We start from the raw sequence: 15,194 nt of genomic DNA, 5'->3' as shown, positions 1-15,194 counted from the left end.
GGAAACTGAGATTAGGCCCAGTTAGTATGGGACAGAGCTAGGACTCAAATCCAGGTAGCCTGGTTCCAGAGTCTTTGCCCTTATCCACTGTGCTATGCTGCTTCTCTAGTGTAGAGGTTAAGAATAACTTTGAGACTACCTATTCCCTGCTTTCCTGGCCTTAAGCACTATTTTGTATAAGCCAGCATGGATAAGCGAATGTAGTGGTTTTAAGATCATTACGGATAATTATTTCATATTTGGCTATAAATAATTATTAAGCAGTTTCTCTGAGCTTGCCTTTTCTGTGCAGTTAATGAGATCTGAGTAGTTAGTATAAAAGGACAAAAACATTTATACAAATTATTCCAATGGAAGTTGGAATTTTTTTCTCAAGTTTGTAAAATAACCTAATATTTATGTCTGAGAGCAGTGTGATCTGCTGAATTGTGTTAATTTGAATTGGGTGGTGTGGTTCTCTTTCTGCTACGTCCACTGGTTCAGAACACATCTGAGCAAAATTATTTTTATATATGTTTTTATTCATTTTTTAGAGAGAGAGGAAGGGAGAGAGAGATAGAAATGACTATGTGAAAGAGAAACATTGATGGCCTGCCTCCTTTACGCCCGCTACTGGTGATTGAGCCTGCAACTCCAGGCATGTATCCTGACCAGTAATCAAACTGGGACCTCTCATTCCATGGACGACTCTCAGTCCACTGAACCACAACGGCTGGACCAAAAAAATTTTTTCATGCAGGTGTTCTATATCTGTAGTAGAGTTCATTAATACTATTCTTTACCTGTGCTGAGAATCCAGTGAAGTATATGTGAAATCCTTGTGCTTTTAAATATATATATTTTTTTGTTGATTTTAGAGAAAGGGACAAGGGGAGAGAGAGAGAAAAATATTAATGAGAGAGCAACATCAGTATTGATCATCTGCCTCCTGCATGCCCTTTGCTGGGGAATGAGTTCACCACCCTGGCATGTGCCCCTGCCTCTTGGTGCATGGGTCGATGCCCAACCACTAAACCATACCGGCTGGGCTGTGCTTCTAATTTTAAATAAAATGGTGATGGATGGATGGATGGATGGATGGATGGATGGATGGATGGATGAATATGATATGATATGATGTTATATTATATTGTATTATATATATATTTTTTATCCTCACCTGAGGACATTTTTGCATTTATCTTCAGATAGAGCGAGAGGGACAGAGCAAGGAAGAGAGAGGGAAACATTGATGTGAGAGAGACACATCGACTGGTTGCTACCCACACGACCCCAACCAGGGTCGGGGACAAACTGCAACCAAGTTACGTGCCCTTAGTGGAAACCGAACCCAGGACTTTCCGGTCCCCGGGCCGACGCTCTAACCACTGAGCAAAACCGGCCAGGGCTAAAATGGTGATATATTTAGAAATATTATTAGGTGAAAAGAAAACCAACCTTTCAATTGTGGCTTCATATCAAAGATTTATCTTTTTGCTTTGATAGTTGTAGAGAAATTAGCAAAGAATACTCACAGAAATGTTCAGACTTGGTAATTAACCTTTTGTGTAGTACATGGAAGAAAAGTCTTTATCTTAGTGTTTTCTAACTATGAAAGAGACCACCATCATCAAAAGTCACCTGTGTTGCCCTGGCCGGTTTGGCTCAGCAGTTGGAGCGTCCACCTGCGGTCCGGAGAGACCCAAAATGATTTGGCTCAGTAGTTAGAGCATCAGCCTGCGGACCAGAGTCCCAGGTTTGGTTCCTGCTAAGAACACATACCTTGGTTGCGGTTTGTCCCCCCACCTGGTTGGGGTCATGTGGGTGGCACCACTCAATGTGTCTTTCTCATATTGATGTTTCTCCCTCTTTCTCTCCCACTCTATCTGAAGATAAATGCAAAAGTGTCCTTGGGTGAGGAATAAAAAGAAAAAAACTGGCCAGGGTTCGGTTGCAGGTTTGATTTCCCTAGCCCTGGTGGGGGTTGTATGGGAGGCAACCAATTGATGTGTCTCTCTCACATCCATGTCTCTGTCTTTCTCTCTCTCTTTCTCCTTCTCTCTCTCTCTCTCCCTCTACCCCCACCCTCCCTCCTTTCCTTCCACTCTATCTAAAAATCAATGAAAAAATATCCTTGGGTGAGGATTAACAATAACAAAAAAAATTCCCAGGCCCCACTTCTGACATAATAAATCAGAATCTCTGATTTGTCACTAAAATCTACACTTTCAGTGGCTTTTCTGGTTTGTTAAAATGTTGGTGCATGATGCCCTGGTTGGTTTTGCTCGGCAGTTAGTGCGTTGGCCAGCAGACCAATGAGTCGCGAGTTCGATTATGGTCAAGGGCATATGCCTCAGTTGCGGTTCATCCTCGGCCCTGGTCGGGTTGTACAGGAGGCAATCAGTCAATGTGGCTCTGTCACATCAATGTTTCTCTCTGTTCTCCACTCCCTCCTACTCTGAGAGGTGCAGGTTCGATTCCCAGTTGTGGACTTGATCCCCAGTAGGGGGCGTGCAAGAGGCAGCTGATGATGTTTCTCACATCGATGTTTCTATTTCTCCCTTCCTCTCTCTCTAAAAAATTAATAAAAACATATTTTTTAAAAAGTGAATTACTGTTTTAGAGCTTTCCTGGTAAGAATTGTTCTGGAAACTCTCATATTTTTAGAAATAGATTATTTTCTTGAGATCCTGATGAGGGTCTATGTGGCTAGCAGTACAGTAGATCCAAAACTAAATTTTCTGAGTCACCAAACATATGGTATTACATTAAAATCATTAAAAGGTTCTATTTTCTTGTCACAGGTCTTGATAGAGCCTGATTTATTGTGGCTTCCATGTGATAGTGAGGCTCTGATGGGCACCTTTGGGCAGCTTATAATCAGCCTGATGAAGCAGCCCTCAGAACAGCGGAGTGTGAACAGTGGAGATCTTTGCCTACTCTTGACTTTCAGTCTTGGAAAATTTACACTCATTTTTCATAGAACTGTTTTTTAAGTTAGTGTCTATTAAGATTTATACTGTGTATACCATTTGATCCAGTGAATCTATCTCAGGCAGTTTGCCCTATTGCAGTGTTTTGAATTTGTGAGGGACTCAAGGTTTTTGCATAGAAGTATATAATTTTGTATTATATACAATCCCCATTGAAATGTTTCTGGTCATTTGATTAAATATGTGCTTTGAAGTAAAAATGTATTTCATTTTGATTAGTATGTGATTAAACTGTAATATGAAGTTTATATTAATACCTTTAACAATATTACTAATCTATAAAGACAAACCAAGTTTTCCCAGTTAAGTGATATACAGCCTTCATATTAATTGTGTGATAGAAAGCATAGCTAGGCTACAAATTTTAACTTTATTTTATTTTTTGGTACGTGCCCCTAGCGGGAACCGAACCTGGGACTCTCTGGTCCTCAGGCCAACACTCCAACCGCTGAGCCAAACTGGCCAGGGCGCTAGGCTACAAATTTTAAATGACTTATTTTGGAGACTGAATATATTGATTAAAATTTGACTTTTAATTTATGTATCAACAAAAACTGGAGTGGGGATTCCTTTCTTGACAAAATCAACTTGTTTATATTTTATAATGTTTAAGCTTTGTTTTCAAATGAAAAACTAAATGAGGAGGTTTCAGGCTGCTATTTATAAACATTTACTCAGAAGCAATTTATCGTCTACAAAACAAAACAGTCTTACATGTTGGATGCTATCACTGTTTTTCTTTCTTTTTTTTTTAACCCTGGCTTTTCAAATACTGAACATTTTTATCTGATATATAATGCATATATGTATGCATTTCTGTTAGGATAATGCTTGCAAGTTATGAATGTGGTCAAGATAACTTGAAGTAAAATTTGCCATGTTTATACTCTATTAACTTGCTGCATCTCAGTGTTATGATTTTTTTTTTTCTTTATTGATTTTTAGAGGAGGAGGGAGAGGGAGAGAGAGAGAAACATCAATGAAAGAGAACATTGATCAGCTGCCTCCTGTGTGACCCCCACTGGGAATAGGGCCCACAACCTGGGCATGTACCTTGACTGGGAATTGAACTGTAGAACCTCTTGATGCATGGGTCAATGCTCAACCACTGAGCCACACCGGCCAGGCAGTATTATGATTTTTTGTCTTTAACCAGAAATCCATTATGAGTGCAAATTAAATAATATATGACTAAGAAAAATCATTTAAAACCATGTAGTTAAAACCATCGGGATCATTGTTGGTATTGAGCTGAATGACATGTGCCTTAAATGGCTAAATCATGAACCATTCATCTGTTTACTTATAAACTCATTTGGAAGCCCTCAAACAGGCCTAGTTTAAAGAATATTTTTGTATGTGTGTTTTAAATACATAAATTGAAACAGGGACTTACTGTTGCTTTTAATAACATGATACCACTGGAGCAACTTGTATGTAAATAAATGCCATCATATTGACTTACTCTGAGAGGTAGATACCAGGATATTTATTGCCATTTTGTAGTGATCACAAACATAGGTAAGTAGATAGGTAGGTAGGTATACAGACAGAGGAAACTATCTAGATGTCCATCAGTAGGGCACACTAATAAATAAAGATGAGTGCTGCATATACAATTGCAGACTACAGCTGTATGTGCCAGTGTGGAAAGCAACTTGCAGAGCAGTATAAATAGTATAAAACTGGTTTTGTATAAAATAAATGTTTGTATGCATGGCAGCTGTCTATAAAGGTAAATAACACACTGTTAACATGGCTATTTTGGGGATGAGGAGTTATGGTGGGGAAGGACTGGATGGGGGAACTTATTTTTATATTACACACTTCTAAATTGTCGTGTGGCATTGATAAAACAATTTTTTTAGTGATGAACATGAAAAAATTATTTTAAAGCTAACACAGGAAAACAAGACCATTAAGTTTGAGTGTCACCCTGTGTTCCTTAACAGTTTTTTAAAAAATTATTAGACAATAGTAATATCTTATACTGTATTGTAATAATGAGCTCATTAAAGTCGGGCACTGTTGGTTATCTCTTTATTTCCAGGGCCTAGCCACTGTCTCCATAGGCGATACTTAATAAATATTTGAATGAAGAAAGAATGTATGGGTGAAATATATATACGATATATTTAATGAATAATCCTGCTAATATTTATAGCAATTAAAACACATTTTTATGTCCCAAAGCCATTTTTTCTTTTCCCGATTTCCCTTTGAATTTGATTTTTAAGACTAACCTATCTCAATTTATGTTTAAATTCTTTGAAACAGAGAGATTATGGAATTATTACTGTATTAAAACTATATTGAGTCTAAGTTGAGTCTAAACAGCCAACTGTGTATAAATCACTACAGCATTGCCTTGATAATAAATCCAGCAGTTTGGGTTTCTGTATTGAGAAAAGCTTCATTTAAACCTTTTTGCCTTTCTTGCCCGGCCAGTGTGGCTCAGTGGGTTGAGCATCATCCCAAAGACTGAGAGGTCCCAGTTCAATTCCCAGTCAGGGCACATGCCCAGGTTGTGGGCTCGATCCCCTGTAGGGGACGTACAGGAGGCAGCCGAGCGATGTTTCTCACATCGATGTTTCTATCTCTTTCTCCCCTCTCTAAGAAAAATAAAAAACAAAACATATAAACCTTCTTGCCTTTCTCTTTTCATTAGGATTCTGATAATCCTGACCTTCGAGATAGGGGCTATATTTATTGGCGGCTTCTCTCAACGGACCCTGTCACAGCCAAAGAAGTAGTCTTGTCTGAGAAGCCACTGATCTCTGAGGAGACAGATCTTATTGAACCAACTCTGCTGGATGAGCTAATCTGCCACATTGGTTCTTTGGCTTCTGTATACCACAAGCCTCCCAATGCCTTTGTGGAAGGAAGTCACGGAATCCATCGCAAACACTTGCCAATACATCATGGGAGGTAAGCAGGTGAACTAGATTTGAATGAGAATCTAGTTCTCTCTGCTTAGACAGAGTGTGTCTTCCTCATGCTTTTATACATAGTAGGTTTGCAAAATGGATAGCAAACCTCTACTATCCTGTCCTGGGGCCTTGTGAATACCAGTAACCACACATGCACACAGTGGGTGAGAGGCTCCTGTTCTAATCTGGGAGTTGGTAAGATTATGGTTTAGAAAATTGTGAAGATCTTCTAAACTAATAAAATTTGAAGTTGCTTAAGTCTCCAGTAAGATGGGGCTAGAAATCTTCCCAGAGTTGAAAACTTGGGGGAGAAAAAGCCTACATGTACACTTAGCTTTCTTTATCCTTTACTGTAACTTTGATTGAAGCTTATGGAAAATGGTAGCAGATACTGCTGCTTTTATGCTGTAAAGCTGTTGCTAAGATAATGTTTGCAGGATTATTTCATAAAAGCAGCCTATACTCTATGTAAACAGTTTTTCAGTTACCTGTACCTTTTTTTTTTTACCAAATTAAATTGTCTCATTAAGAAACTTTGTGACGCCCTGGCTGGTTTGGCTCAGCGGTTAGAGCGGTGGCCTGCGGACTGGAGAGGCCGAGCTTCAGTTCCCACTAAGGGCATGTACCTCGGTCGCAGTTTGTCCCTGGCCCCAGATGGGGTTGTGTGGGTGGCAACCAGTCAATGTGTCTCACATCAATGTTTCGCTCTCTCTCCCTCCTGTTCTATCTGAAGATAAATGCAAAAATGTCCTCAGATGAGGATAAAAGAAAAAAATTTTGTGAACAAGCTCTCGAGTAACATGGAACTTTTGCTTTTTAGCTATCTTAACAATTTTAATTTAAGAGCGGCACTGTAATAAGCTCTTATGATAGATATAATTGTTTCAGAATCTCTTTCCTTTATTAATCATAATAAACCTTAAATCCAAGTAGAATTTGATCCCAGAGTGTTGAGAATAATTGCACTTCCATAGCATTGTCTAGTATATATTGCTGTTTAAGGCGAAAGATTTATGCGATCTGAAGAGAAACCAGAGTATAGTATGTATTGCTGTTTAAGTGGTCCACGAGTAGCCAGAACGCTGGGTTTATTGCTTTACAAGTTAGTATAGTCAGCATTTTGGGCTTCATTTGTACAAAATGGGTACAGATAAACAAGGAAAGGGCAGTGCCCAAGAAAATAATTATTAGTCTTTCATTAGCCTTTAACTGAGTTGACTCTTGGGTTTTAGGGCAGATGCTTGATTTTCACCCATAGGAATCTGGCTTCATAAGGATTACATTCTCTAGATACGACCATATGACATCTCCCAGTCTGTGCTTCAAGTTTTGATATGATTTTCTGTTGTAACTTGCCTCTGTAACAATATTTATATGCTATTTAAATTACCTTTCTTTTAGTAACTTTCACCCTTAAATGGAAGGGGAGAAAGTGAAACAAATCAAGAAACAAAAACAGCCCTTTCTAGAACAAAAGGAAAGAACCAATATTTAAACTGCAAAAAGAAACAGTCTCTTATGTAAGGTCTTATCTGATTAATAGCCTTTAATTTGTTACCTTCACAATTCTTATGTGAATCCTTTTGGATAACCTCCTCTTGTCCATTTCTGCTTGTTCTGTGTTTTTAAAGGAAACATGAATGCAGAAATAAATTTTCTTTTGAAATAAATAGGGGTGATATTGCTGCAAATGGTACATCTGTAATAGTGCTGATACTACCTACCTCTCTTCAGCATAAGGTTAAGGAAGATGCCTCTGACATGCAATACAGTAATACTGTAAAACCTTAGTCTGTCTCTTCTAGGTCTTTTTAAATCACTTGTGGAAGGAAAAAATGCTCTTCAGTTGGGTATTGATTTCTATACTTCTCAGCTGCTCTTTGGGGGTGAGATAGTAATTAGATGTGTAATTTAGAAAAATCCCACCTTTTGAAAGTACTGCTTTGGCCTTGGCTGGTTTGGTTCTGCGGTTAGAGCAGTGGTTCTCAACCTACCTAATGCCCCGACCCTTTAATACAGTTCCGCATGTTGTATGTGGGCGTATCTGCATGTGGGTGGACCCGCCTGGAGACAGATAGAGGAGAGGTTTCTTGGTTCTTAAGATGACCCCTGTGAAAGGGGACACGACCCACAGGTTGAGAACCACTGGGTTAGAGTGTCAGCCTGTAGACCAAAGAGTCACTGGTTTGATTCCGGTCAAGGGCACATACCTCAGTTGCAGTTGGGTCCCCCGCCCTGGTTGGGGTCATGCAGGAGGAAACCAATCAATGCGTCTTTCTCACATCGATATTTCTCTCTTTCTCTCTTTTTCTCTTTCTCTCTTTCTCTCTCTCTCTCTCTCTTTCTTTCTCCCTCCCACTCTATCTAAAGATAAGTTGGAAAAATGTCCTCAGGTGAGGATTTAAAAAAGAGAGAGAGAAAATACTGCTTTGATGACAGTTACTGCATTTCACAATGGGAAACATTTTCATGTATTTTCCATTTAGAAAAAATGCATAACGATTTATCATATTCTTAACTTAGCAGGATCTGTACAATCATGTGCTTCTTTTCATCTAACTCACTTTGTCTTCTCATAACACTCTTCTCTTTCTATTACATTAAAGGAAAATATATGCATTTTTATGTACCTTCCATTTAGAGATACTGATAAATGTGTTCTGTCACATTTCCTAAATGGCACGTGTCATAAGGTGATAGAATTTCATATGTAGAGAAATACCATTTGTGGTGATTTCATGTATTTCTTGACAGGTATATATGAAATTGCTCCCCCTTTTGACTTTTTAAATTAATTTTTGGCTATATTTACACCCCCACCTCCACCCCCTATTTAGATAACTTCACATCTTGCCTTTCCTTTATACTTTTCCTCCTAAGTTATCTCTCTCAGGTTGGTTTTCACTCTTTAATCTTTGCAGTTCTGTATTCATTCTTTTCTCTGATCATTAATCTTGGTCCTATCACAAGGCTCATTCTGAACCTTCTCTTTGCTTCTCTATGTATTCCCCTTAGGAAACTTATCTACACAGCTACACTGATGTATTACAAGGCTTTACAGTTTACACCATGTTTTCATTTGATCCTCCCGAAAATAGAACCCTGTGTTTTGGTGACATTGCCACTTGCCTAAAATCATGCAACTAGTAATTAGTGAAGCCAACATTTGAGCTGTCTTTTTATTCTAGACTCCCTTGCTCTTAACACCACACCCTCCATGTTACTCTGATGATTTCACCTGAGATGTATATGTGAATTTCTTTTTTTTTTCTTTATCCTCACCCAAGGACATTTTTCCATTTTTTGTTCAGATAGAGTAGGAGGGAGAGAGAGAGAGAAACATCAATGTTAAAGGGACTCATTGAGTGGCTGCCTCCTGCACGCACAGCCCAAGCAGGGCCGGGGACAAACTGCAACCGAGGTACGTGCCCTTAGCGGGAACCAAACCCGGGTCTCTCTGGACCATGGGCCAACGCTCTAACTGCTGAGCAAAACTGGCCAGGGCTGTATATGAATTTCTTACCAAGTTTACTTCTCTAACTCTGACTGCCAATCCATTGTCTTTAGCTGTTGGTTGGACTTCCCTCTTTTTCTTTTTACTTAACATAATTGAAAACAGTGTATTACTTTTTCCATCATCCCTCCAGATTTCTTTATGATTATAATGAGCATCGCTAGCTAGTCTTTTGCTTCTTAGATTTTGTTTATTCTCTGAATTTGATTCTTCATCCTTCTTAGTTCTCTATTTTCAGGTATTGTCAAAACCTACCTAGATCTTTAAAGAAAACATTTGTTTATTAATGGCATTTTTAGTGCTTTTAGCTTTTTAAAAAAATTTTGATTACATAAATTTTAGAAAACATTGCCAGATAGAATGATGTAGCAAACATGTATGTTCATCATTCAGCTTCAAAGTTACCACTATTTTGCCCATTATATTTTATTTACCACCCCCACAATTTTTGGAGGGTGGTGGGTGGAGTTTGAGTTTTTTATTGTTTTTGTTTTTTATCCTCACTCGAAGACATATTTCTTTCCATTTTTTGTTCAGATAGAGTGGGAGAGAGAGAGAAACATCGATGTAAAAGGGACACACTGAGTGGCTGCCACCTGCATGACCCAACCAGGGCCGGGGACAATCTGCAACCAAGGTACGTGCTCTTAGCGGAAACTGAACCCGGGTCTCTCCGGACTGCAGGCCAACGTTCTAACCACTGAGCCGAACTGGCCAGGACTGGAGTTTGAGTTTTTTAAAATCCCAGACCTCATATCATTTCAACCAGAAATATTTTAAATGGTATCTGTAAAGGATTTTATTGGTTTGTTGTTGTTAATTCTCACTCAAAGATATTTTTCCATTGATCTACTAGGTAGAGTAGAAGAAAGGAGGGGGGAGAGAGAGAGAGACATCAGTTGGTTGCCTCCTGCATGATCCTGAACCTCAATCGAGGTACGTTTGTATCCTTGTTTCTCTTGTGGAATCACTGGATTTATAGAATAGATGTATATTTAGCCATAGGATACACTGCCAGTTTCTCCAAGTGCTTGTACCAATGTACACTCCTTCCAGCAAGCAGTGTATGTATGAGAGTTTTAGGTGGTTCACATCCTCAGCAGCTCTTGATATTGTTAATTATTTAAATTTTAGTCATTCTGGTGGGTGTGTAGTAGTATCTTGTTGAATTTTTAATTTGCATTTTCATGATAATTAAAAATGAAGTGTCTCTTCATGATTATAGACTACTAGTATATCCTCTTTTGTGACATGCCTGATTTTTTTCCTAATTTTTTATCAGTTGTCTTTTTCTTTGTAGGATTCTTTATATAATGATTGAGTGATTTGTAGAAATTCATTGTATAATTTGAATATAAGTTATTTGTCAGATAAATGTATTGACAAACATTTTCTCCCATTCTGTGGAGAAGACCTCTAACTCTCTTATTGGTGTCATTTGAAGAAGAGATACTGTTTTTTTAATCCTCACCTGAGGAACTTTTTTTATTTATCTTCAGGTAGAACGGGAGGGAAGGAGGGAGGAAGAGAGAGAGAGAGAGAGAGAGAGAGAGAGAGAGAGAAACATGGATGTATCACATCAATTGGTTGCCTCCTGTATAACCCCAACGAGGGGCTGAAGACGAAACACAACCCAGGTACATACCCTTGGCCAGAATTGAGCATGGGACTCTTTGGTCCATGGGCTGATACTCTAACTGCTAAACCAAACCAGCCAGGATGAGATATTAATTTTTTTTTCCTTTATTGAGAGAGAGGAAGGAAGAGGGAAGAGAGAGATAGAAATATCAATGAGAGAGAACATCGATTGTTCACCTCTTGCATGCCCCCCACTGGGGATTTGGCCCACAACCTGGGCATGTGCCCTGGCCGGGAATTGAAATGATGACCTTTAGGTGCATGGGTTAACACTCAACCACTCAGCCACACTAGCCGGGCGGTTAGTAGTTTTTATAGAAACTTTTGTCTACTCCAAGGTTATCAAGATACTCCTAAATTTTCCCATTCACATTTGTCTTATTTTCTCTAATTTTTTTTATTTTTTTATCCTCACCCGAGGACATTTTTCCATTTTTTGTACAGATAGAGTGGGAGGGAGAGAGAGTGAGAGAAACATCGACGTGAAGGGACACATCGAGTGGCTGTCACCCGCACGACCAACCAGGGCTGGGGACAAACTGCAACCGAAGTACATGCCCTTAGCGGGAACCGTACCCGGGTCTCTCTGGACCGCAGGCTGACGCTCCAACCGCTGAGCCACACCGGCCAGGGCTCTAATTTTTTTTTTTTTATGTTGTGAGGTGTCAGAGTCAGGCTCACTTTTTCCCACACAGCTATCCATTTGTCTCATCACCATTTATTGAAAAGATAATTTCCCTCTGTCCTATCCTTTTTTTTTTAATCCTTATTCAAAAAGGGTATTTTTCCATTTATTTTCAGACAGAGTGGGAGGGAGGGAGAGAGAGGGAAACATCGACATGAGAGGGACTCATCGACTGGTTGCCTCCCATACAACCCCTACCAGGGCTGGGGACTAAACTGCAACCGAGGTACATGCCCTTGACCTGAATGGAATCTGCGACTCTTTGGTCTGGGGGCCGACACTCTGACCACTGAGCCATACTGGTCAGGGTTGTCCAATCCTTTTAATATGTCTCGGAACTCACCACTTTCTTTTTATTTTTACAGTGTAGCAGTTTAGATTACTCTTAGTTGATCTTCATGTCCATTCTCTCAATTTCAGTCCATTATACACACAGCTGCTAGAAGAATGTTCCTCTAATGTTATTTTTAGTTCTTTGTTCAACAGATCAAAGGGATTCTGTATTGTCATATAAAAATTAACTCTTCAGGCTACTTTTAAAGTTACATCTTCCTCATCTTCTTTTCCCCCAGATCTTACCAATTCCCATCTCTGCTTCTGCCAATAGACTTTTTTCACCATCCTAAATCAAATTACTCATTTCTATGCATTTACACAAATCATTCTTTCCTTTTTGGAAGTTCTTTCCCTGGTAGTTTCTCATAACTGCTGTTCTTCAAAATCTAGTCATAAAACCATTCTCAGAAGCCTTTAGAATCAGCCCCACCTGGTTTTGTTTTGTTTCTCATCTATATCCTGTTGTGTATGGACACTTACATAGTGTTCATTTCTGCTCTTACGCAATGCTCATTTCTGCTCTTACACTGTGAAAGTGCTTTTCAGTCATTTTGTGAATGCTGATTTTGTTGTTGTTAGAGTATGTTATTTGAGGACTGAAAATACATTTTATTTTATATTTCCCCAGAGTTCTCATTATGGTGCTCCCTATAGAGTAGGTGCTCAATTAAAATTGACTGACTAGCCCAGCCGGTGTGGCTCAGTGGTTTGAGCGTCATCCCTGGGCTGAAAGGTCGCCGTTCAATTTCCGGTCAGGGCACATTGCCTAGGTTACAGGCTGGATCCCCAGTAGAGGGCGTGCAGGAGGTTGCCGATTAATGTTTCTCTCTCTCTCTCTCTCTCTCTCTCTCTTTCGTTTCCTCTTTAAAAAATCAGTAAAACATATTTAAATAAATAAAAGTTTACCAGCAAATGAGGTTATATAGTATACCATTATTTTCATTTGTAACTTATTTTGATAAAAACAAAGATTGCTATTATCTCTTCATGTACATCAACAAATTATTATAAATTAAGAGTGTTTTCCCCTCCATGTGTTACATATCTGACATTCACTTGTTGCCATGTTATTATGTACCAGGTGAAACTGACTTTTCTCTTTTCCTTTCTTTGTGTGTGTGACAGCACTGATGCAGGTGACAGCCCTGTTGGCACCGCCACTGCCACCAACCTGGAACAGCCTCAGGTTATTCCCTCTCAAGGTGACCTTCTGGGAGACCTTTTAAACCTTGACCTCGGTCCCCCAGTCAATGTGCCACAGGTATCCTCCATGCAGGTGGGAGCAGTGGATCTCTTGGGAGGAGGACTAGATAGTCTGGTAAGCATCTTTCTTTCTTCTTTCTCTTGGTTGTTTTTAATTATTGATATGTTGAAGAACTTTACATTATTTTAGCTTTTTATAATTAACCTTTCCTTTATAAGCAAAGCATTATCCTTATCTTTAGAATTATTTATCGTTAGAGATGTAATGATATTGTCCATCAGTGATATGGGTTATGTCTACAAATGTACAGGATTATTTTGTTGTCCTGCCTCTAAATAGAATTTTTGATGTTTAACTAGCCTATTCAGCAATCTTAATATTTAGTGTCCTTTCCAGAGCTCATTATTGTTCCTGCTTAACTCTGAATAGCTTCTGTAATTCCCCTTTTCACCTGAATAGCATTTAGATAACCTCATAGAGATCATTCTCTTTTTGAGGCTTTCATACCTTTGTCTTTTTAATATTTTATTGGTTTATGGCCTGTGTAACTCTAAAAGATTTTGAAGCAGCCATTTGTATTAAAAATGTACCTTTATTACATTTGGGAAGTACTGCTTAATTGGTTCTTCTCCTCCCTCTACCTCCACTCTGTCATACTTCCAATTTAATTAGCTTCCAGGATTCTAATACTAAAAGGCTCCAAAGTCCAGAGTATCTGAGTATGTGCCACCAATGGGAACCCAAATTAATTTTTGTTGCTGTACAAATAAATGAGAAATATTAAGGATGACCCTCCATCTGTATAGAGAAGGCCAGAAAAATAACAGGTCTCATCACATGGCTCCCTGCAAACTAGGCACTTGACTGTGATGGGATTAGATGGACTTTTAGCTAGACACTTGCAAATAAGATGTTTGTCAACCTGATAACTAGAAAGATGCCCAACAAACTGATTTATTTCTTAACATCAAAAAATATAAGGCAGATGCCATAGATATGAAAATGTATGTTCTCAGAGATTATATAACAAAACAACGTTATACACCATTTTTTCTTCTACTTTATAAGCAGCATTCTATCATTTCATTTATGCCAGCCACTACAGATACATTTACTTTTTGACTGGCAGAGAGTCTAAGGAAATAGAGTTATAGCCATATCTCTGTGGGTTGTGTATTTTACTGATGGAAAGTCACTGCTGTCAGAGTCTACACTGACCAAGCTCTGGACATCAGCTTATATTGACACAAATAAGCACTTCTCTAGTGTTTCTTGGGAATACAAGTATTTTCATATTCATATCTTTAGTGAATGTAGTTGACTGATTATGTAAGAACAATAGCTTCCTCATATGATCATTCTGCATTGCTGTATAGCCTCCTTAGAGACTCAGGAGACTGACGAATGAATTTTGAAATATTCATGGTGACTTCCAGAAATCCCTTATAAACATTGGAATAGCCTTTTCTGTTCTGTTGATGCATCAACCACAAGTTAAGTGTTACATCCTTCTCAAGTTAATACGTTAACAACTCTACTTATTAATTTCCCTGGTTGCTCATTGTACCTAAGAATGACAAAAATTAAGTTTGAAGGATAGAGGGGGAAAGAGGCCCTATGTTTTGATGTTGCCTGGCCCAGGATTCTATGCTCTTGTTTCTTGACCCATTTTAGCATGGGAGGAAAGAGATGTGTTGTATCTTTTTGACTTTGTATTAGCTCTTGCTAGTCCCTGTAACCAGTGAGTTTTCTCCTTATTTTATAGAGTTATTCAGTCATCTGTTAGAATTCTTGTATTTCCTTAGATAGAAAAACTGTTAGAACTTCCTTAGGTTGTAGTAGCCAGTATCACACATTTTCTTTTCTTTTTTTTATAAAGGATGTTCTTTTGGAGGGTAAGGAGTAAATTAGATTT

The 15,194-nt window shown here is 38.7% G+C and overlaps 1 protein-coding gene across 5 annotated transcripts in view; it reads left to right on the top strand.

Moving 5' to 3' along the window:
* AP2B1 (adaptor related protein complex 2 subunit beta 1) overlaps positions 1–15,194 on the top strand; it is a 137,720-nt gene that overhangs the window by 55,533 nt on the left and 66,993 nt on the right. For all 5 annotated transcript variants that reach the window (XM_036269961.1, XM_036269959.1, XM_036269960.1 and 2 more), the window contains 2 exons: positions 5,641–5,900; positions 13,201–13,393. In XM_036269961.1, coding sequence (XP_036125854.1) covers positions 5,641–5,900; positions 13,201–13,393 — 453 coding nt within the window. The remainder of the gene's footprint in view (positions 1–5,640; positions 5,901–13,200; positions 13,394–15,194) is intronic.

Source organism: Molossus molossus, unplaced genomic scaffold, assembly GCF_014108415.1.
Source record: "Molossus molossus isolate mMolMol1 unplaced genomic scaffold, mMolMol1.p scaffold_m16_p_19, whole genome shotgun sequence".
Classification (NCBI taxonomy): domain Eukaryota; kingdom Metazoa; phylum Chordata; class Mammalia; order Chiroptera; family Molossidae; genus Molossus; species Molossus molossus.
Note: the sequence above shows the minus strand (reverse complement) of the source record. Positions and strands in the feature narration are given on the sequence as shown.